Raw genomic sequence first — 21,344 nt, forward strand, 5'->3', positions numbered from 1 at the left:
TGCCCCTCAGCAGCAGGATTGGACCAGGGTTTTATGCTTCATTATATTTTATATCTGTGAGGAAAGGCCTCTCCTGCCCATGTACAGATGTTTTGAATGCGAAAGTGAACTTGCGTGATGGATTTGGCCTCAGATTAGCAGTGCAGTATACTCATTAACAACATGCAGCAGCTGTTTTGTCTGTTTCCTCTCACATAAGGAACTCAAAATCAAGACGACACGGCTGAAAGCATGGTGGATTCATATTAAAAAACAATCATCCTGCTTTCACCAATGAGTCCGTTTATTTAGCCTCTACACATTACACTGATAGGAGTAGGAGTTATGGGACTTTCACTGTGTGTTGGCTCCATCTAGTGGCGATTGGTGGTCGGTACAATAACAAAAATTGAGAAAAGTTTACTTGGGTATTTCTGTCTTCTGCTTCTATATACTTCCTCTAAACTACATGTAGTTAGCAGTTACTTTGGTTCAGATTACTCAGTGTTTGGAGCCTCATAATTGTGACATGTAACCAATCAGTTGGTGTGTTAGGTGGGATTATGTCAGAGAGGGTATTACATGAGAGCCAAAGAAGCACATTTTTAGATTAGTTTATTTTTTATCAGGAATCTGTCAGACAAATCACAGACACTGATAAATTGGAAAAAATGCTGAACATTGTCCCCAATAGTCGGCCAGGCAAATGAGCGTTGTTCCCCTGTTTGAAAAGTATACCAGTGGTTTCTTTGATAATAACGTCAAAGGAAAAAGTTGGATAAACATAGAAAAGGAAAACAAAGTTCATTAAAAGTGTGGCAGAACATGATGCAGAACATTTCAGGAAATCAGAAAAACAACAAAATACAAACATTAAGTGAATATTTCTGCAGTCACATTCTCTTTAAACATCTCATTTTAATTACTTGCAGTTTTGCTTCACTAAAATCTCAGATGACATGGCCACATCGCATGAAGTACATACATTTTAACACGCTTGACTTCTTATTGCATCAATCTGATGCCCACTGAAGGCAGCGGGAGGACGCGTTGATGAAACAAATCTCATGTAACCGAGTACCAAGTAACAGAGTAATTCCATACTTGTTCCATCATTGTGTAACTGAACTCTGGAGTATGCAGCTGATGGATCTTTTGCTTTATTACAAACAAACAGTGGGGGGGGGCTCTGCTCTTTTCACAGTATGTTCAGGAAAATGCGTATCCTAAGACAAAAATGAACGACGGTTGCGTGTTATTACCCAAAGAGAAACTTTTATGAAAGAAAGAAAAACCCACTAGTGTACCTGTCATCCACCTTCACTTATTTCATCATAAATACATTTTATATCCTCGCACCAATCCCCATGTTTTTTCCAAAATATGCTGACATGATGAACTCCTCCATAGAGAAGAGCAACGACAAATTAAAAAAAAAAAAAAAATCAGGTGTTCTCTGCAGGATCTGAAAGAATGGTGTAGTTGCCTGCCTTTGCCTCTGGACTGTAAACCACCGTGGGGATATTATCCTTCCGATTCAGCCGACACAAGATAGTGATGCACAGTGCAACCGACGAGACCTGAAAGACAGTGAAACAGAGCCAGGTCTTACTCTCTGTGTATCTTTTGTTAGTGAATGCTTTGACAACACAGAGCTGCAATTTCAGAAAGGGACAGAAGGCGGCAGACGAGACAAAGCAGAAGAGTTGACGGATTCTTCCGCTGAGGACGTGCCGGCACCAACATCTCGCTACGCAGACATCGTTAATGTTATCTACAAGCCAAATATATGCTGAATTAAGATTTGATGGGTAAATGACTGAAACACTTAATTAACTAATGGATTCATTTTTAATTTGAGTCTTTTGACTGTATGAAATGATTCGGAGGAGGGAGGGGGTCAAAAAAGGAGAGGGTTATGTTTGTTTGTTTGTTTGTTTGTTTGCTGAATTTCTAGTGGAGCAAGTTCACCCCAGATTTTATTCCTTTACTTGAGTTCTTCAGTTAATTTCTCACTGACTTACTGGACTAAAACTGCATAAAAAAAACAAAAAAAACATTAAATGCTCAATTAATGGATTAATACGCCCTTGAATGCACTTCAAATAATATTAAATGTACATGCTGACATTAATTAATCTATTAAAATGTAAAATATTATTATTTTTGTTTCAATTTGCTACTGTATTTCTTTACATGTAATTAATTTGCCTTTGTATTCAATTTCCCCTTTAGTTTTCTATTTCAGTTATTATTATTTATTCATTTTTTGTATTATTTCCATATTATCTTGTGCATTTTTCCTTTTACATTTCTTTATATCTGCACATTGGCAGTTTCAGTCGTCCACACTATTTCCCTGTTTACTTCAAAGAGCTCCTTGCTTTACTGTCTTGTGATTGGCGGGTGTCAGGGACAGTCCTCACTGTATTAAAAATCATCCCCTTGAATAAATCTAAGTAGTAGTTTACTTCTCTGGCCTTGATTGCTATCTGCAGGTATTTTCTTATAGCCCACACAACCTTCACCAATAAGACAGGAAGGTAGAGCCAAGATGAGGAGAAGAATGTGTCAACAGCTGTGAATTAAGTGTAAATGAGAGCGGTAAAGAATGAAATGGAGAATTAGGAGTTGACTGACGGTACATACCCAGAGTAATATGATGCCCGCCATTATGACCAGTATGAAATTTATGATAATCATCATTTGGCTGATCAAGTGTGGAAGGCACGGCTGAAACGGGAGAGCGGATCAATCAGTGTAATGTTTTACACAGCAGCATCTCCATGAAACACATTCAGGTTCAGAGGATACTTCTGCCTTAGGTATGCAATATGTAAAGTAACAGTTAACACAGTTTAAACATCAACTTGTAAATACCGATACGAACAACTTAATTATAAAGGTTTTTATTACCTCCTCATAAATCATCGTAGGCCCGTACTTGTTCAGGCTGCTCATTTTGGGAGCTAAAACCTAGAAGTCACAGACATTCATCATTAGGTGCATGACTTCCGAACAGGTGCCACTGTCACCATTAAAAGCAAAACATGTTAACGTTTACATGTCATCAACCAAACTGTGAAATTAAATACGAATATTCACATTTTTTAAGGTACTTTTTACTTGATGCACAGGGGTCTGGTATAGAAATTAAGAAGCGATCACACTCACACACGGATTAGTGGACTCTTCATGGCACGCGCAAGATATCGAGATGTTGTTGCCCCAATCCTTGTAGCCCTGTTCCATTCCACAACACTGCAACTGAGACGCAAGGTGAAAGGAAGAGAACATTGAAATACACGGAGGGACTTTTTAACTGGAAAAACATACACTGACCCCCACCTAGCGAGTCCTCTTACTAATAATCTGTTTTAAACTCCAAATTAAATGCACAAACAGGGTTACTTACTTCGCTCTGCAACTCCTCGAATTCTTTCAAAAAACTTTCACTAGCATTAGTCAGTGGCAGCATCTCCCGGTAGTGCATCTTTACTCCTTCAGCCATCTGCACGACAAAACAAAGTGATATAAAAGTGTATAATATGTTAGTGTTTATTATTTTTTTACAAGTGCATTTGTCACATATTATACATAAGTCAGCTTGAGTGTTCAACCAGTTCACACAGGTAGGCTAGTTTTAGCATTAGCATTTGCCTACGCTAGCTCATATCAGCTAGCAACAGCCGTTCTTTCATGTATTCCATGTATATTTTGAGAACATTCTGTGGTCTTTTCCCTTTAGAAAACAAACCAGCTGTAAACATTAAAAAGTCAGCTAGGGTGTTCGACTAGCTCACAAAGCTAGTTTAAGTGTTAGCATTTGCTTATAATAGATAGCTACACCTAACAAATCAGCTAGTAACAGCCGTCATTCCAGGACGGAAACAGTAAAGCCTGCTTTTGATTACTTCTTGTCACCACGTCTTTCAGTATTATGTATTTAGCCATCATGTGTATATTTTAGGCCATTCTAGAGGGTTTTCCTTTAAAACCAATCACCATTAAAAAGTCAGCTTTGGTGCGTAACTAGGTCACACAGCTAAACTAACTCAGCTAGCAACAGGCGTCATTTCAGGTGAAAAAATACACACCATCGTCTCCACAAAAGAAGCCTGTTTTTGTTTGCGTCTTGTTTCCCGCCTGAACCTGCCTCCTTTATCACTTTAAACCCTCAGAGTGTCATGGGAGAATGGAAAACAGGTGTGGCAACGTTAACGGTAGGCAGGGTGGCATTTAGCCAAGCTTTTTACCCCATCTTTGCCCCTGCCGTGACAGCGCTCTGAGGTACTTCAAGAAGCTTTATATAAAAGCAATAAAGCCATTTCCTGATGCATCCTGCTAGCTTACATGGTTCACAGGTTCACAAAGAAACGAGCAACACAAATCGAAGTGTACATTGAAATACCTTTGGTAGCACAACCAGTCCTCCAATTTCATTTATAATCAAGTACAGACTGCTCAGGATCATTGCAACTGCAAACTGAGACACACACAGAGACATACAGTATACATGCATGAGCAATCAGATTTTGGGAAAAAAAAAAACTTTGTTGTTTTATTATTGCTACAAGAAGTAGAACTACTAAAACTGAATAATAAAAATGTGTTTTTCTTTACCCACCACTATTAGCGCCCACTTCTTCTCTTTGCAGGCACCGTACAGGCCAATGCTGGCGAAGAGAAGCGTTCCGATAGAAAAAATATACATGGCACGTATGCCTGGGAGCATGTTGTCTACCTGCAGGGAAAAAAAAGAGAACCATGACAGCACAATGAATGGATGGATGGATGGATATATACGTAGATAGATTAATTAGATACTGACTTATGTGTGCATGTGTTACCTCTTCATCGTCGTGGAACTTTCCATGGCTGAACAGAGTCAGTGCCAACAACAAGGCACTCATGATCTGCAACAACACACACACACACACACATTGCACTTTCAAGTATGAACGTTAGAACTGATTGGCCGAGACACACAGGTCACACACTAAAGGGTAAAACCTGAATAAATAAGTGGAGAAACATAAAAAAAAGAAACTGCAAATACAAATGCTGCTCGACCGGTGACTGAAGTGTCACCTGTCTTCAGATCCATGGGAAAGACGTCAGTGAATATGGTCAGAAATTGTGCATGGTTGACATAATCACTTGTTGAGAAATTGACATATTGCTCACTGATCGGCCGACCCACTCAAGATGACTGTGCTGACCCTCCACGTCAGCTGCTACAGGCTCAATACCTGTGTCGATCCTACTGAGGCGTTACAAAGTCTGTTTCTGTCATAAGAGCTCCGGGAAAAACGGCAAGAGCATGTTGCTCCCACAGCTTGTGAGGAGTCAAACTCTATTGTGAATAATTGAGCACTAAACGACAGGGAGGTAACCACCAGCCTCCCGGAACAACGGTGACAGTTAGAAAACACCTGGAGGGACACAAGAACGGGCAAAACCACATGTTGCATAATCCAGTTCCCATCTACTGGTGGTACATGGGAACTGATGTCAATCTGTGTTCGTGCGCGTGTCATCGGGGCAAAATGAGGCCCTGAAAACACCCACCTGTATAGTATAGCAGGAACTACCGCATAAGTAGTTTTAAGTGTTTTGCCATTCTGTAAGTTAATGTTCCAAAAAAAGCCTGCCATCTTGAAGATAAAAATGTATTTTCACCTGCACCTGTTTTTGAGGTATTTTCATATTGAGCATGACCATAATTTGTGGTGCATCTTCTATATTTTGTGATGTGTATGTTTTGGTCTTGCACATGTTAGCGGGCGTATCTGCATGAACCAGGTCAGTTTGCCTTTTCTCCCTCCAAGCTCCAAGCTATAAACATTATGTTAAAGCTGTGAAGCCACCATGCCATGGTCGGTAAAAATCAATCTATAATGTTATATCCTGTCTATGAACAGCAGCACTATTCACAGACAAACACACCTGAGTCTCTTCTGGTGCCCACTGACCACAAAGAAAGATGTTATTAGAGTCACGTGTCCGCAATTAACTTAAAAAAAGGGCTGCTTCACATTCCCCTCACATCTTGGTCATCTTTTATAGGGCCATTATGTATGTCTGCAGCATTTACCAACTTGAACGAACAGGTATTAGCCTAATTTAGCGTGAGCTGTTTGCTAACATAGAGGAAAAATATGACTGCTATGTACCGAACGTACATTATTAACTGTAAACTAACCTTTTGATTTTTGAATCACATGCATACATACATAGAGGTTTAACACACGTTTCTTTGTACAGTACTCAAAATGGACTTGTGACAGGCAGCCAGTGCCTTAATGAGATGCTATGCATTGTGGTCCTACAATGTCGTGCTGCCAGTGAAGATTAGAAAACACGTATTGTTACGTTTCAACATTGGTATGGATTTTGTTTTCAATTACACCTACAGAAGTCGAGTGCATGACCACAACAGTAAATATCCACTGTACGTTTAGCCTGCGAGTGTTGTTTCTCAGGTTGCTGAGTTGCAACTGTGGTGAATTTATGATCTGCAGTGCACAGGAATGTGTTTAGCAGCACTGCTGTGATATACTGTATTGAATTTACCGTGATATTGTATTATACTTGCTCTATACGGACGGAGCCAATGAATCTTTAGCCCAAAAGAAGGTTGTTCATATGTTACCCTTTAAAGTAGAATAAACTAATCAAAGCTTAATGTCTACATTCAACACAGATTACCACTCGGAAATTAGACTATTTCAAAATGGAAGTACTCATCCATATATTTGTGGTCAACTTAACAGTTGACTTTATTATTATTAAATATGAAGTGCCTCCAGCCCAGTGCAGCTCAGAGCTACAACAATTTAATTCGCTGGAAAGCATAGAAGTCATGATAAGGAATGAGGCAGGTTAAAGGAAACGTACCTACTGTATCTGTCGAGGACACTGACAATAAGTGCACCAATAATTATTCTACTAACATCCTTAAAATGTATTTTGGTCAATTTTCTGTCTCTTTCTGTAATGTTTTAGGTCCTGAATGATTGATTCATTTACTGATTGTCTGGCCAAGGCACTGAGTCATGAGACTTTACAGGTGTGTGGCTGAGATAATAATGTGGCGAGCAAGGGGGCTGAAGGTAGGGACTGTGGGCAGATTTTGTCGCCGCGATAGTGTCGCTACTACGTAAGACGCAGTCATAAAAACTCATAAAACGGGTGTTTAGTTGAGATAAAAAAAAATGCAGGAGTTTGAAAATGGGTGTGGTCCCGTATATGAGTAGTGGTTACTCGTGTATTAATGTAGTAATCACTATCGATTAGACATGGGCCGGAACATCCAAACGTTTTTGCTTTTGGTTTTAAAGGGGCCACTGTGTAGTTTTGTAAAGCAAAAGATCAGAATGGTAATATTAACCATATTTATGAGGTACTAATACAAAATGACTAAAATATTTATTGTTCCCATAACTGAATAAACAAGCTGTTCTCAGAGGAAGATAAGGTCCCCACAACACTGTTTTGAAGCTAGAAAAGGTGGCAGGGTCTGCCACGTATAAACAAAACAGTATGAAACTGTGTTGCCCTTTAAAGGTGAGCTTGTTTATTCAGTTTATTCAGGCATGAAAACAAAGACAGCTTGTGTATTTGGTAAAATAACGAAGACTTTCCCCTTCTGATTAAAAAGTCGTCCTTAAAACAAAACACAGCACTCCTTTAAAGCTGAAGCTAATATAAAATATATCTGCGATGAAACAAAAACAACAAAACGATTGAGCAATTCACGATTCAGTCAATCAGCAGAGGTTCCTCGGCAGCTACTGTGACAATCGACTAATCTCCTAAGTCACTCTTCAAGAGACATGGCCAAGAAAGAGATAAGATGAGAAAGAGACTGATTGATTTATCCAGAGGGGAATTGTTGCGCAACAGCTGCAGCCTGTCATAAATGAACAGTACGATAAATAAACAGGATATATAATAATAAGGGTCATAAAAATATGTACAGGTTAAAAATGTCAAAGCCACACACATTTCTAGCTTCCCAGTTTTGAGGATGTCCTTGTTTTCTCTGTCATATGAGATGATAAACTGAATGTGTTTGGGTTTTTACACATTTATTCAAACAAACGAAACCGTCTGGACTGGGGGACATATTTCACCATTTTCACTATTATTGTCACTACTTGTACTTTTAACTTGCACCAAACCATGTGTCAACAGCACCAGCTAATATTGAGCAGATGAGTTAATAGTGAAGATAAAAGATAATTGCAGGATGTCTTTGAAAACATCATAGCTGCGACATAATAACGTGTAAATTATAAATGCCCTAAATGTAAATAACGTGTAAATAGGTGTAATATAATGTTATGAGCTGCCAACAAGAAGTCATACACACTTATTCCAAGTCGCTGTTATGGCAAATGATCAAATTGCAACTTTTATTAATTATAAAAACCTTTCCAAGTCCTGCAGAGGTTTGATTCTCTGCACCGTCGCGCATCGTGCGTATTTCGCCAGAACGAAAACTTTGCTCAAGCAATTCACCACAACATCCTGATAGTTTGGAGTAAAAAACGAGGACTCGCCCACAGACCCCTGTCCCCCCCGTGGTCTCGGACCGTGATTGTTTTTCCTGAGTTATGTTCCAAAGACAAAAACAAACTTACCGCGATCAAACTAGTCACGGTGATGTAGCTCCGCTTCAAACACACGTTCACTTTCCCCATTTTTTTTGTTTTTATTGTTAGTTTGTCTCGACCGATCTATCAAAGCAGAATTCAGATCTTCACACCAGAACAAGCCTACATGCCGCGGAGAGAGAGAGAGAGAGAGAGAGACTGCCCTGTGATTGACAGAGACAAACCTCACTCCTTGCTGCTGCGCACTACAGTCTGCTGTTTATGAGCGTCCGTGGAGACATGGGGGTTCCCCTATGTTGTGAAGGCCCTCCCTCCTCATCTGGAAAAAGGAGGGCTGGATATGTGTGTGTGGGTGGAGTTGGAGTGGCAGGGGTGAATGTTTTTTTGTGCACGTTGCTCAGAAATAGTACAACTTTATGACATGTGTGTGTATGTGTGTGTGTGTGTGTGTGTGTGTGTGTGTGTGTAAGGGCACCTAAGGGCCCCTGTCTGCAGATACAAGCTGGTGTTTAAATTTGATTGTGATTTGGCAGACACTTTTGTCCAAAGCGACTCACAATAAGTACATTTGTCGCGAGAAGGAAACCCACAACATATCGCTGTCGATAACCTAAGAATGAAAAAAAAAGAGAACCAATTTCCAAGCCCTCATCTGACCATAGTAGCTGCTATTTATCAAACATGTGTGCTAAAGTAAAAAAAAAAAACAACACTTAACATTTTCACAGGAAGGGAGGGCCCTTCCAGTTAAGCGATTGTGGAGAAAGATAGTTGACTGTTGCATCCCGAGTCGATGAATAGAAACACTTGCCTTAAGGAATGTTTGTTCCAAAGAAACTGTCATGGCAAGTTCTGTAATGATTCGAACCACTACAGTCGTGTTATGTTCAAGTATTCTACTGCTGTATACTTTTTTCCCTCGTCTCATAGTTTATGTTTTATTTTTTTTTTTATGGGTTTTGGATTAAATGCCTGAAAGTCTGTGGTTAAGACGTACACGTTTTGCTTTTCACCGTAAAAAAAAATCATCAATCAATCAATTAATCTTTATTTGTGTAGCGCCAATTAACAACAAAAGTCATCTCGTGAAAGTTTCCAGGTTGAGCAGGTCTAGACCACACTTGGTGATGAATTCATTTACAGAGACCCATCATTTCCCTGATGAGCAGGCACTTGGCGACAGTGGAGGGGAAAAAAACTGCCTTTTAACAGAAATCTCGGAGCAGAACCCGACCCAATGGTGGGCGGCCATCTGTCCAGCCCGGTTGGGTTGAGTGACGGAGAGAGAGAGAGACCCACAGTTGGATTATGTAGCACTTACAGACATTATTCACAGACATTAAACATCATCACAGTGAACACAGAGACTCCTCTACTCACTAGTCCGTCTTTACAGGCCGAGTTTAGTAACAAACTATTCTAACCCTAACTGTACAACTTGTAGATTGATTAGTTTATATTAAATCTGTATTGTAATTGTGTAGCGAGACACCAAGTGGTGGTGACATTCATGCTATGCGACCGCAATGCCATCTGTTTATAGCCGAACATGAGCTTTTTTTTCTTCTTTTAGAGATTTAAATTATCCTTTGAAAAATCACAAAAGTGGTGTTCATCTGGGAAGATTGTCTTGCCGAACAAATCGTACAAGTATCATAAAGTTATGTTTGCCACAGAGCTCATTTTTGGCAAGAATCCCAGGTCCGATTCAAGAATCCCGGAGGGTTTTTGTCGAGGGAACCGGGACATTGAGGAATCTTATAACGTGGGCCCGATTTAACACATTTCAGCTCTTGAGAGGAACTGAATGTAAGCAGGAACCTGAAGGCAGGGAATCACATTTCTTTTTTTAATTTGTGTGTGTGCGACTGAACTTGCCTTCTGTTCAATCCCCATAAAGCACTTTTTGTCTGCTGTTGTCTTGGACGAACAAAGGAACCAGTGAGTGGCTGCATCCCATGACCTTTTCTGAGAGTTCCCAGCATGCATACGACAGATGCTCACACTATCTATCTATCTATCTATCTATCTATCTATCTATCTATCTATCTATCTATCTATCTATCTATCTATCTATCTATCTATCTATCTATCTATCTATCTATCTATCTATCAAAACAGACACAGATGCAAATTGCGGCAACGCTATTGGTCCCTGGGGTTCCTCTAAAACAGTTTCCATTGTTCAGAGTGGAGCATTTCCTGATGGAGAAAGGAAACATCTGGAGAAAATGATCAACACACACACACACACCAGTGCTGACATCAACACACACACAGCTTACTTAGTCCTAAAGGTTCAGTCACCAGTGTACATCCACAAAGTCTTTGGCAGACGCGCGTGTTCGTTTGCCCGCGTTCGCACATCTGCAGGACATGAAAACACAAAGACACTCTGTGATGCAAAGGATGTTGGTGGGCAGGGAGGACACAAAGTACAGCAAAAGGCCTTTTCTGGAGGTGCTAGGACCAGTTCTGCTGTCTGGAGATTAATGTTGCGCAACTATATCAACATTGAGCAACATCTTGAGAAAATGTGGGAGCGCTTCAAGACTTAAATGTTACAGATGTGAAATGTAGAGCGTTAGGAGAGAAGGTTGTTGACGTTTTTTTTACAAGAAATGACCCCCACTGCAGATGATCCTTAAAGATTTCATTTCATTGCTGGGAGGATGGCCCTTGCACAAAACAGGTCTGTCTATGCAGTAGAAAGATATACACATATTTTTCTAAAGGGCTGTGGTATTCCTGTTTGCTTAAACGGTAGGGAGACTTACGACTACCAGAACTACAGACTGTGCTGCTCCGGACCAATAAAGACACTCTGGGTGGGAGTTGGGTGGTGCTTCATATTCACCCGTTTGAAAAAGTGGGCAAACAATGGGCTCTATCTTACGCCCAGCAGAGAACGACGCACAGCGCAACAGACCCTTGCTTTGAGTGGAGTGGGGATGCTGAGCGAAGTTTTAATGAACTGAAACCCCCTTGCTGCTTTACAACCAAGTGCTTGAACTATTTGACCCCTCCCTTCGAAACTTCACTTAAGATGCATTCCAACTAAGGAGTGGGTGACTTGCTGACCTTGGCTCACCCAGATAGACAGAAGAGTTAATATCTCTTGGTCTGGTGCTTTACATTAAGAATAGGCCGCCAGGGACTGGACATGCTGCTTGCCACCAAGGGGACCGGCCAGGCAGGAATGAGATTGGAGTCAATTTGGGACTTGGGTCAGAGAACCAGGCTGCGGACTGCCTGTCACATCTGCCTCTCCCTACTGATACAGCTGCAATGGAGGGACCTAATATGGTGGTCTGTACCACCAGCTCTGTATGTGAGTGACTTCACTTTGTTCTCAAAGCAATGCCCTGCACTCTCTTTCTTGCCTGACCAGACTGTAAGGAGATGGAGGAAAAAAAGGTGCAGGTCCAACGCTGGCACCATACTTCCTGTATGCTTGTCCACAGGCTCTATCCCTCAGATGACCCTGTGAAGAGAGGTGAGCATCACTACATTGTCTCTGTTTCTCTGAGAGCTCCTGTCCCCGTGTCCCTGTGTTCAAACCCAGTTTGAAGGAATATATCCGTCTTCAGGCCTGAAGTCACTGAAGGCGATTCTGGAGAAAGATAGTCTATTGTTGAATCTCATTCCCACGTCGATGAATAGGCTACTGATGTTTTGGGCCCGTATAAGGCCAAGATTCGAACCCAAAATGTCTGTATATGACAACCTGGGACAGCAAGTCAACTATCTTCCACCAGAATCGTCTTTCCTACCTTTAAGGTAAAAGGTCCTAATCCCTTGGATGCTGGTTCGCCCCTGTGTTTCCTACAGATGACTGGTTTGGGCAGCTGTCCTGATAATGCCGTCTCCAAGGCAACCAAGGCAAATAGATATGATGCCTTGGACTCTTACAGACAGCCAGTCTCTAGATTGTGTATCCATGTGACCGCAGGATCACGGAACGTAACTTAGGACAACATAGGTAAAAATAGTTTCTTGTTTAGAATCGTGCACCCAATAGAATCCTTTCATCTGTGTAGATGAGTGAAGAGTAACCTTATTTGGACATTTAGCAAGTCTCTGGGGTCTGTTGGGGGTGAAATACTCCCTGTTCCGGAAGTGACCTTCAGAATGGATCTGGCAATATGCAGTCTTCTCATCTGTATCGCTATGCCTTCTCCATCAAGCATAAGTAAATGATTCAGCATAATACATCCAAGTTTCTTGAGCTTTCTTTAGAAATTAGTTATCCAGTTCCTAAGAATATATTGATGTGTGGCAGTGCCGGCCCAAGCTTTTTGGGGGCCCTAAGCAGAATTTGATTTAGGGCCCCCCTCCCACCACCACGGAGTCACCTGTGCTTGACATTTATTGACACAAATGTCACACTATAATGTTACATTATACATTGTATTAATACAGTGACAGATTATGAACAACTGTCCCCCTGGGCACAGATGCATAAGGACCCCCCCTTATTATTTTTATTTTTTTTCCCCAAACGGCCGCTTAGTTCGCTTATGCCTCGGGCCGGCTCTGATGTGTGGTATTTGCTGATTGTGCATGGTTCCAGTCTTTATGCTAAGCTAAGCTTACTGGCTGCTCACGACAAGACTGTCAATCAGCATCAAACTCAACCCCTTACATTTTCATGTTTATGGGAGCTGTGTGTCTGTGTGAAGTATTATACTGTACATTTTGTAATTCAAGTATTTGTTGATAGAAAACGGGGCGAGCACTCTGTTCTGTCACTTGCTCCCATTGCTTTTGAATACTTTGGCACCGCTCACACTCCAGCTGTGTGTTAACTGCTGTGGGGGAAACAAATCTTTTTACAGAAATACATTGACATCATCACTAAAGCATGGTATTTAAGAACCTCATTTGTAAAATAGCAATAAAAGCATCACAATGTGGTAAAGAAGGTATTTTCCTTCCCTTAAATTCAAAGCAGATGTAAGCTCTCCCCAAGTCCCAGGCAGGGACAATTTCAGGCCCTTTGTCCAGAGCAGCTGAGACGCAGCAGCATCAGTATTAAAAACATATCACTTGGAGGATCATCTTGCAGTTTTCTCCCTCTAAGGTCTGCAGGAAGTTATGTAACTCATCTGTATCTACGATAAGAGCTGAGAAATAGTGCATGTGTTTAGATATGTTGCTCGAAATTCCTCCGACAAGTAATCAGTCTGTCTGTTATCACCAGCAAAAGTGTACATATTTATGTACGGGTAACACTTCACATGCATGATTTATGTCATAAGATAAGGTTAAAGTTGACAAAATGTGCCTGTCGTGAAGAGCGAGAAATGGTCATTTAACTCCCTTTAGCCATCACTCTTAAGGCGGAAAGGAAGAGGAGGGTTTTTTTTGGCAACACACAAGAGTGCAGGCAGTGTGTGTGTGTACTGTTTCCCAGCATTGATTTCTAAATTCTAGATATGTTTACATGGTAAGACAATTACGTGAGTCAACACTATATCACATCACTCAGCAGGTGACTATTTGATTATGTTAGTACAAGATTAATTGCTGAAAGTCAGTGATCAGCTCTTCTCAGAAAGAAGATGTGTACAATTTCCGACCACTGGACAACCCAGTTCCAGTTAACTATCCCCACTGGGTGACTAATCTTCCCTGCAGCTTTTTGCGTCAAGTTCCTCATCTTGTCATTTCTCCTTTCAACTCTTTGTATACATTTTCATATTTCAATGATGTTTACGAAAGCAATAAAAGAGGGAATAGGATTTTGTTTGTAACTCGTATGTTTATTAATCCTAATTCTAAAATTTTTTACCCATTACTGACTGTGATCTTTGTCAGCAGAGGAAGCTTTCGATTGCCATCAAATTCAGTTGGCTGGAATTTTGTCTGAGCGCTGCACGGTCAAATGACATGATTAAAAGCTTAAGAACAATTAGTAATGTTATTAATAATAATAATGATAATAATAACAATACTTATTATTATCATTATTATAACCATCATTTTAATTTAACATGGTTAAATAATATATAATAACAATAATAACATTATTATTATTATTGTTATTATTATTATTATTATCATTGCTCTAATAACATACCCTGATCGGCATTTAAAGCAATATTATTATTACTGTTGTCAAAGGTTAATTTGTCTCAGTTACTCCTCGCAGTGAGTGTCTGTCCCTTTAAGAGAAGTCACGTGACGGTCACATGACCCGGAAGAGGACCGATTTGTTTCAGCGTTGTTGTGTTTACATCAACCGCCTCTCGTTTACACGCCGCATGCAGCTTCGTTGGCTGAATGAGTAGCATACAAACGGCTAAGTCTGTGTTATTTCTCCAAAGCAAACTCATGTCCCCGTTCAAAGACAGTTACGTGCTTTACTTTCTTTGTTAGAGCGGGTACAGCTCTCTGTATCCACAGACGAGGTAGGAAATATGTGTATGATGTTATTGTAAACAGACGGGTTATTAAGCATGTGTAACCTGTGCGTAAGCAGAAATAAAGCTCCTGACATCTCTTTAAGCCTTCTGACATTGGTTTTTAACGTGTGCCCGACCCTCGCTGCCTTTAACATTTTTCTTTCTGTCCTTCTCAGCGACAAGAATAAGTGACAACTCTTGCAGTGTTTGGATGAAGTGACCATGAGGCAGGACAGTGATGCTGTGAACGTCCCCGCATGCTTCATCTCAAACCATGAAGGATTTCTTGGGAGCATCAAGAACTTAATCAGAGACTTTGTGGTGACTGAGATAGACATCAATGGACAGCGTGTTAACACAGCTGCAGACACACAGACAGCAGCCTGTGCCTCCTCACATCAAAACAATGAAACCAGAGCAGAATTTGAAGAGGACAGTCACTACTTGGTCTCACAGGATGCTGATGATTCAGCTGATTGTGGGGACGATGTTACCATACCTAGTCCAGGCAGTTTTGATCTAAGCGTGATTTTAGGCCAGTCGGTCAGCGACGAGCTCGAGCAGTTTGTGTTGACTCTCAAAGATGAGAAGACGACCAAGCAGGAGCTCTCTCTGGGATGCTTCCCCGACAAGCACCACCGAGCAAATGTCCACCGGGCCGTCAGACACCGTTTCCCCTTCCTCATGACCGTCACCATTCAGCCTGAGATCAGGGTGAGGGAAGACCCTGACTACAGGGAGCTCTCCCAGCTGGTCACAGAGGACGAGGCGGAGGACTTTTTCAGGTTCATAGACGCAAAAGTGCGAGGCTCGTCCTACACATTCGGCCCTGATGACAGCAAGGAGCACAGGACGGTGGTCCACCACTTCTTGAGCCGAAGGTTTGGCAAACTGGTGGAGACAAAAAGCTTCAGCGACCAGGGGACGACTGCGATCTCGGTTAGACTGAGAGAGCAAGGGAGGCCGAAGAAGAGAACAGCAGAGGAACGCAAAGAAGAAGAAGTTTACACCGGTGAGGTGTATGATTGCAATGGTTTCTCCGAATCAAACTTCTAATGGCAGAAAAAAAGAAATCCATCCTAAAAATATAGAAATTACTTTGAAATAACGCTAGGAAATCCAGCAAAAATTCACATTCAGGAGCTGGACCCACCAAACAGTTGGCACTCTAATCAAACATAATAATCCATTACTCTACTAATAGTTTCAGCTCTAGTAAGGTGGCCATAATTTCACGAAATATGTGCACTTTGCCCCGGTTATATCTGCCTCTTTGTTCAGACTTGGGACTCATATCAGTTGGTGTTTGTTATCAGTGTGTTTTTTTGTTTTTTTAACACAGGAAAAGCTTGGAAAAGTATCGCAAAGTACACATAGGACAATACATTTTCTGTTATTTCTACTCAAGTCAGTTGACTCTCACAAGGTCCCTTAGCATACAACCACACAGTCACACACCAACTGATATCATGAAATATTTTTAAACAAATTATACGGAAGTACAAGCCAGTGCCAGTACACTGGGCAATTCCCCAACTCATCATTTGTCATTGTCATGTAAGGACGTTTGAAATAGAAATTTTTTTTTTATTTTTTTTTATTTTTTTTTAAGATGCATTAGAAATTGTCAAAAATTCTAATCAGTTTCCCTCTAAGTGCTCTGTTGTGTGTTCGTCCTGTAGGTTTCACTCTGTGTAAGGAGAACCTGGAGACTCTTGAGGCCATCAGCTACATGGCAGCAGCTCTCGGTGTCCTGCCATCAGATTTCACCTACGCTGGGATCAAGGATAAAAGAGCCATCACGTACCAGTCCATGGTGGTCAAGAAGGTCTCACCTCAACGGTAGTTCTGCGTTCCTTTCATGGATTTGGTCAGGTTGCAGAATTGTTTTTCCCTACTCAAGACACTGAAAGTTAAACCAATCCTAAAAGATTTTAAAGTTCTTGAGTTCACTTTGAAACCTAAAAAAATCAGTGTGAAACTCCGTCCTTTCTTCGTTTCCGGCCACTTATTTCCTATTTCTATCACCAGGTTGAAAGAGAAGACTGCAGAGTTCGAGAAGAGAGGGATGCGTCTGTCGCAGATCTGCTCTGTCGGCGAGCCTCTCAGGCTTGGACGGCTGCAGGGGAACCACTTCGACCTGGTGGTCCGCGACCTGAGACCACACGGGGCCACTGACACAAACACTAACACACACACACGCCTGGCAGGGCTGGTACAGGAAGCAGTCGAGAATGTCGAGGTAGTTCTCATATTTGCTCACAACAGTGTACACTATCACATTTATGACATTACTCTTGTGTTGACAGATTAAAGGGGCATTATGTAAGATTTGGCAACCTGTCAACTTCATAGTCAAAACACACATGGGGCAGCATAACAACAGAGTAACTGCTAGCTGCAGGTAACTAACTTCTCGTTATTTCAGCTGTGCAGATAGCGCTTTGGACTGGGAGCTCGGGGACCATTGGAGTGTTAACGTTTAAGCTGTTAGAGTGGCTTTGGACCTAAATGGGCTAGGGCTAACTTGTTAGCATGCTGACTTTAGTAGATGTCTTTGCAGCACAATACACAGACATCATGATTGATCATGATGATATACCGACTGTTGAAGCTGTTGTTCTTCACATTCTATTGATGATTTATTTAATGTTTGAATGATTTCAACTAAAATTCTTACATTTTGCACTTTAAGAACAATGTATCAAAATGGTGAGAGCAGAAGCAGAGACATCACCTTTTTTTACTTCTTTACTTTTCAAAACCTGGTGCCTACATTACCCACAATACAACTTAGCCAACCGGAGCTAAATTACCAAATAACACGCAGCTTCCTCTGGAGTCACAAAAGCCTTAGTACAACTTTTTTCACATACTCCCCAAGACCTGTAAACTCAATTTGCTACACAACTATGCAACAATACAAAAAGATAGCTTCTGCCACATTCATCTGGTTTGTTGATCTTTGCAGGCCAGAGGTTTTGTAAACTACTACGGACCACAAAGGTTTGGGAGCGGGCAGAGCGCTCAGTCTGACCGCGTCGGGCTGGCTTTACTCAAAGAAGACATGGTAAGTTACACAGCCGATTGTTACTGACATGAGCCAGATGTTTTTTTCTTTTTTTCATGCTGTGTTGTGGGTCAGGTGGGGGCCGTGCGTCTCTTCTTCACTCCAGATGAAGGCGATGATCCTCAGAGCCACGCAAAGAGACACTTCCTCGAAACAGGTGAGCCCGAGTGGGAGACTGAATGTGTCGGTTTCACTTCTCATGGAAATGTTAAAAAGATGATGTGAAAGTTGCCACCCAAGACATTTTCAACACAAAGTTTGCAGGAGCTATGAGAGAATATGCCCTTCAATTAACCACCAAGTTTCAGTTCAATTTACGATTTATTTCAACATATTTTGTACACAACCTCTCATGTCATTGTGGTATTGAGAAGAGCTAATGTAGACACTTTCATGAGCTGATTTTGGAGATGTTAAATGCTGTAAATGACGATAAAGTAAATCCACTTTCAGCGTCTGTAAATCCAACACACTGTAGGTACTTCATTCTCATCGTCACGCTCTCTCGTTTTCCAGATAACGCCAAGGAGTCTCTGGCTCTGATGCCACTGTCCAAGGCCAGGGAGCGACTCATGCTCCGGGCCCTGAACCGCTATGGCACAGGTCCGGATGGTTGTGCCCAGGCGTGGCTCAGCCTGCCCCACAGCATGAGAGTCTTCTACCCACACGCCTACTGTAGCAGGTCAGCCGCAAGAAGGATAACAGTAACCCTTTGACCTAGTCCGCCTACATTGGTATTTTTGATCATTATGATGTCATTTCTTGGAGTAAAAATGTCGTAATTATGTAATAAATTATTATTATTTTTTTTAATAATTAGACATTTCATCAAACTTTTTTAAATGTGAACATGGTGCTTATTGATTTGAAAGATTTTTTAATTGTGAAGACATAACCAAACATTTCTGAACACTTTTCTGACTAATTTGAAATATGATGTGCTCAGGTCTGCGAGATCAATCAGAGCACACTTTCTGTGAGGATTTAAAGAGACAGGCACTAAATCAGAGAATTATGAGGATTAATAGAGGTGCTGCAAAAGTGGACAGTATGAGAAAAATAATGTGTTTTTGAACATGGAGACTAAATATTAACCTGAAAATCTACTATCATCTACATTAATATTATAATTTTTTTTATTATTTGTTCTTTTCAAGGAACAAATTCTGTCTTTAATGAGTGAATTACTTATATTGAATATCTAAAATGATTCCACTGCACCACAATACAACAAGCCATGATCTGTTCCCAGTGCTTTAAGTGTTTAATGGTTCTAATTGTTGATCTGTTTGTGGCTGGCAGAGTGTGGAACGAGGCGGTGGCACACAGGCTGACGACTCTGGGCCATCGCGCAAGGCGAGGAGACCTGGTGTGGAGGCAGGAAGGGCAAAAGAAAGAAGAAGACACCGGAGAAACCAGCTTACCTGAGGCAAGAGAGGACAGATGATACAGTTCATGTCACAGTTTCAAACTGAAAATGCAGGAAAATGGAAATGACACAGAAGGGAGATAAGAACTTGCTGACTTGCAGATATTAGGCCCGTTCGAGATGAACTGCGCCTTGGTTGTAAAGTAGAAAAAGAGCAGGCGACAGCTGCAAGAGGTAGAGACAAAAAGCTGCAAACAAGTTGGATAGCTTCCTTGCAGCCCTCAGTCTGACAGGAAGTCACACAGGAAACACTCAGATCCTGTTAACAACTCCAGTGTGCTGATGCTGACGTGTCTGATATTTTAAGGCCCATCTATCAGTTAGCACGCAGTCTTCACTAGTTAATTACGACAACGTAGCCTCCGTTTGACACAAATTCACATTTTCAAACAGTCAAACACTGAGGAAAGACATACATGACAATAGTGCCTGCCCCTTTTTCTAAACAGTTCCTCGTGGTGAAACCATCCAGCGCCTCAGGAAGTTTTCCTTACCTGAATGGAGGGTCTGAGGACGAGTGTCAAACTGATTCGTAATGCAGAGCTGTATTATTAAAAGAATGACTTGACTAATTTTTTTTTTTTCAGAGATTTTACTTGTGATCTCTTGCAGGAATCACTCTGGATGTTTGGAAAAAGTTGTCACATGTTGCAAACATGTCAGCGCTCAGACTTTCCTTCTTTACTTTTTCAGATCCATGTGGTGACCGACCAAGAGGAGCAAGAGGGAGTTTATACACTAGGACAGGTATGCCGTATGGAAATAATTCTCCTTAAAAATATGACTATTTCTACTTTTCTCGCGACTGTTGCTAATGTGTTTTTATTCGTCCTGTCAGGTGTTGTTACCGATGCTGGGAAACACCGTGATGTATCCAGAAAACGCAATGGGGACTTGGTTCCAGGAGAGACTGGCTAGAGACGGACTGGACGAGTGTCGCTTCAGAGTCGGCAGCCTCAAGCTAAACCTGCCCGGCTGCTATCGCCCCCTGCTGGCCTTTCCACGCAACCTCCGCTACCAGCTGCAGAGAGCAGCCTGCGAGGAGGGAGGAGGAGAGGCGACGGGAGGCAGCAGCAGCAGCAGAAGAGGCGACAGGCAGCTGAACGGCACAACAGTCGGAGGGAAGCGAGACCCGCTCACTCTCACCTTAAACTTCGACCTGGACTCCTCCTGCTATGCGACTATATGCCTCAGAGAGATCATGAAGTGTGACCCCTAGAGGTCGGAGGACATTGTTCCCGTCTTATTTCTACATACGTTTTCTTGTTTTGTAGTGGAATCAAGCTTTTTGTAACCCATCGTTGTGATACGTCATGAGGAGCCTTTTGGTTTATTGTTAAGTAATGATCGTAAGACTGATAAAACAATGTGAAACGAGATGCAAAAAAAAAAAAAAAAAAAGAAAACCGTGTAAACAGTATTTGTGTTTTGTGCCATGAATAAAATGATGAAGACTCCGTCCAACAAGGTTCTGCTTTTTAACTAAGTAAATATGTAACATTTACTGTGACTCCATCTCAGTTGTGTTATTTTTTAAACACAGGACGAGACACCGAACACGTTGACGATCTGACCTACGATCTATTATTACATGAGCACTCAGTAGTGATCTCATTGGTTCACAGGTTGGACCACAGCCATCTCAAAACTCAGCCTTAACCCATTACCGCCCACAGTAGAAGTTTATCATTTTCCTTTACAGCGCTTCAAGCTTTCATGATATGGATATGTCATATATAGTATTTTATTTTTAAACATTAGAAGTATCCTTCCTGAAGTCCTTTGAATCTGCCTGAACTCTTCTTATGAGTCAGAACTTCAAATGTCTCAAAGTGAAG

At 41.4% G+C, this 21,344-nt stretch overlaps 2 protein-coding genes across 2 annotated transcripts; one reads left to right on the forward strand and one right to left on the reverse strand.

Annotated features, from left to right (window-relative positions):
* Positions 1 to 577: 577 nt before the first annotated feature.
* Positions 578 to 8,870, reverse strand: LOC115595477 (tetraspanin-8-like). Its single transcript, XM_030440029.1, has 9 exons — positions 8,628 to 8,870; positions 4,830 to 4,895; positions 4,607 to 4,723; positions 4,391 to 4,465; positions 3,395 to 3,490; positions 3,154 to 3,246; positions 2,896 to 2,955; positions 2,629 to 2,712; positions 578 to 1,559 (listed from the first exon to the last, which is right to left on the reverse strand). The coding sequence occupies exons 1-9, from the start codon at positions 8,685 to 8,687 to the stop codon at positions 1,425 to 1,427; spliced, it is 786 nt and encodes a 261-aa protein (XP_030295889.1). The 5' UTR covers positions 8,688 to 8,870; the 3' UTR covers positions 578 to 1,424.
* Positions 8,871 to 14,788: 5,918 nt separating this feature from the next.
* Positions 14,789 to 20,973, forward strand: pus7l (pseudouridine synthase 7 like). Its single transcript, XM_030440030.1, has 10 exons — positions 14,789 to 15,013; positions 15,184 to 16,019; positions 16,690 to 16,849; positions 17,039 to 17,249; positions 17,979 to 18,077; positions 18,153 to 18,234; positions 18,594 to 18,759; positions 19,380 to 19,506; positions 20,200 to 20,253; positions 20,345 to 20,973. Exons 2-10 carry the CDS (start codon positions 15,230 to 15,232, stop codon positions 20,723 to 20,725), a joined length of 2,070 nt encoding a protein of 689 aa, XP_030295890.1. The 5' UTR covers positions 14,789 to 15,013; positions 15,184 to 15,229; the 3' UTR covers positions 20,726 to 20,973.
* Positions 20,974 to 21,344: the final 371 nt, after the last annotated feature.

This window comes from Sparus aurata, chromosome 14 (assembly GCF_900880675.1).
Source record: "Sparus aurata chromosome 14, fSpaAur1.1, whole genome shotgun sequence".
NCBI lineage: Eukaryota > Metazoa > Chordata > Actinopteri > Spariformes > Sparidae > Sparus > Sparus aurata.

Excerpts from the sequence above, each read along its gene's own strand:
- LOC115595477 (XM_030440029.1), bottom strand. The coding sequence starts at position 8,687 with ATGGGGAAAGTGAACGTGTGTTTGAAGCGGAGCTACATCACCGTGACT. Across the intron at positions 2,713-2,895 it reads CTACGATGATTTATGAGGAG|CCGTGCCTTCCACACTTGAT; the intron begins GTAATAAAAACC and ends CTCCCGTTTCAG. Across the intron at positions 1,560-2,628 it reads CGGGCATCATATTACTCTGG|GTCTCGTCGGTTGCACTGTG; the intron begins GTATGTACCGTC and ends ACTGTCTTTCAG.
- pus7l (XM_030440030.1), top strand. The coding sequence starts at position 15,230 with ATGAGGCAGGACAGTGATGCTGTGAACGTCCCCGCATGCTTCATCTCA. Across the intron at positions 17,250-17,978 it reads AAGCAGTCGAGAATGTCGAG|GCCAGAGGTTTTGTAAACTA; the intron begins GTAGTTCTCATA and ends TGATCTTTGCAG. Across the intron at positions 18,760-19,379 it reads CCACACGCCTACTGTAGCAG|AGTGTGGAACGAGGCGGTGG; the intron begins GTCAGCCGCAAG and ends TGTGGCTGGCAG.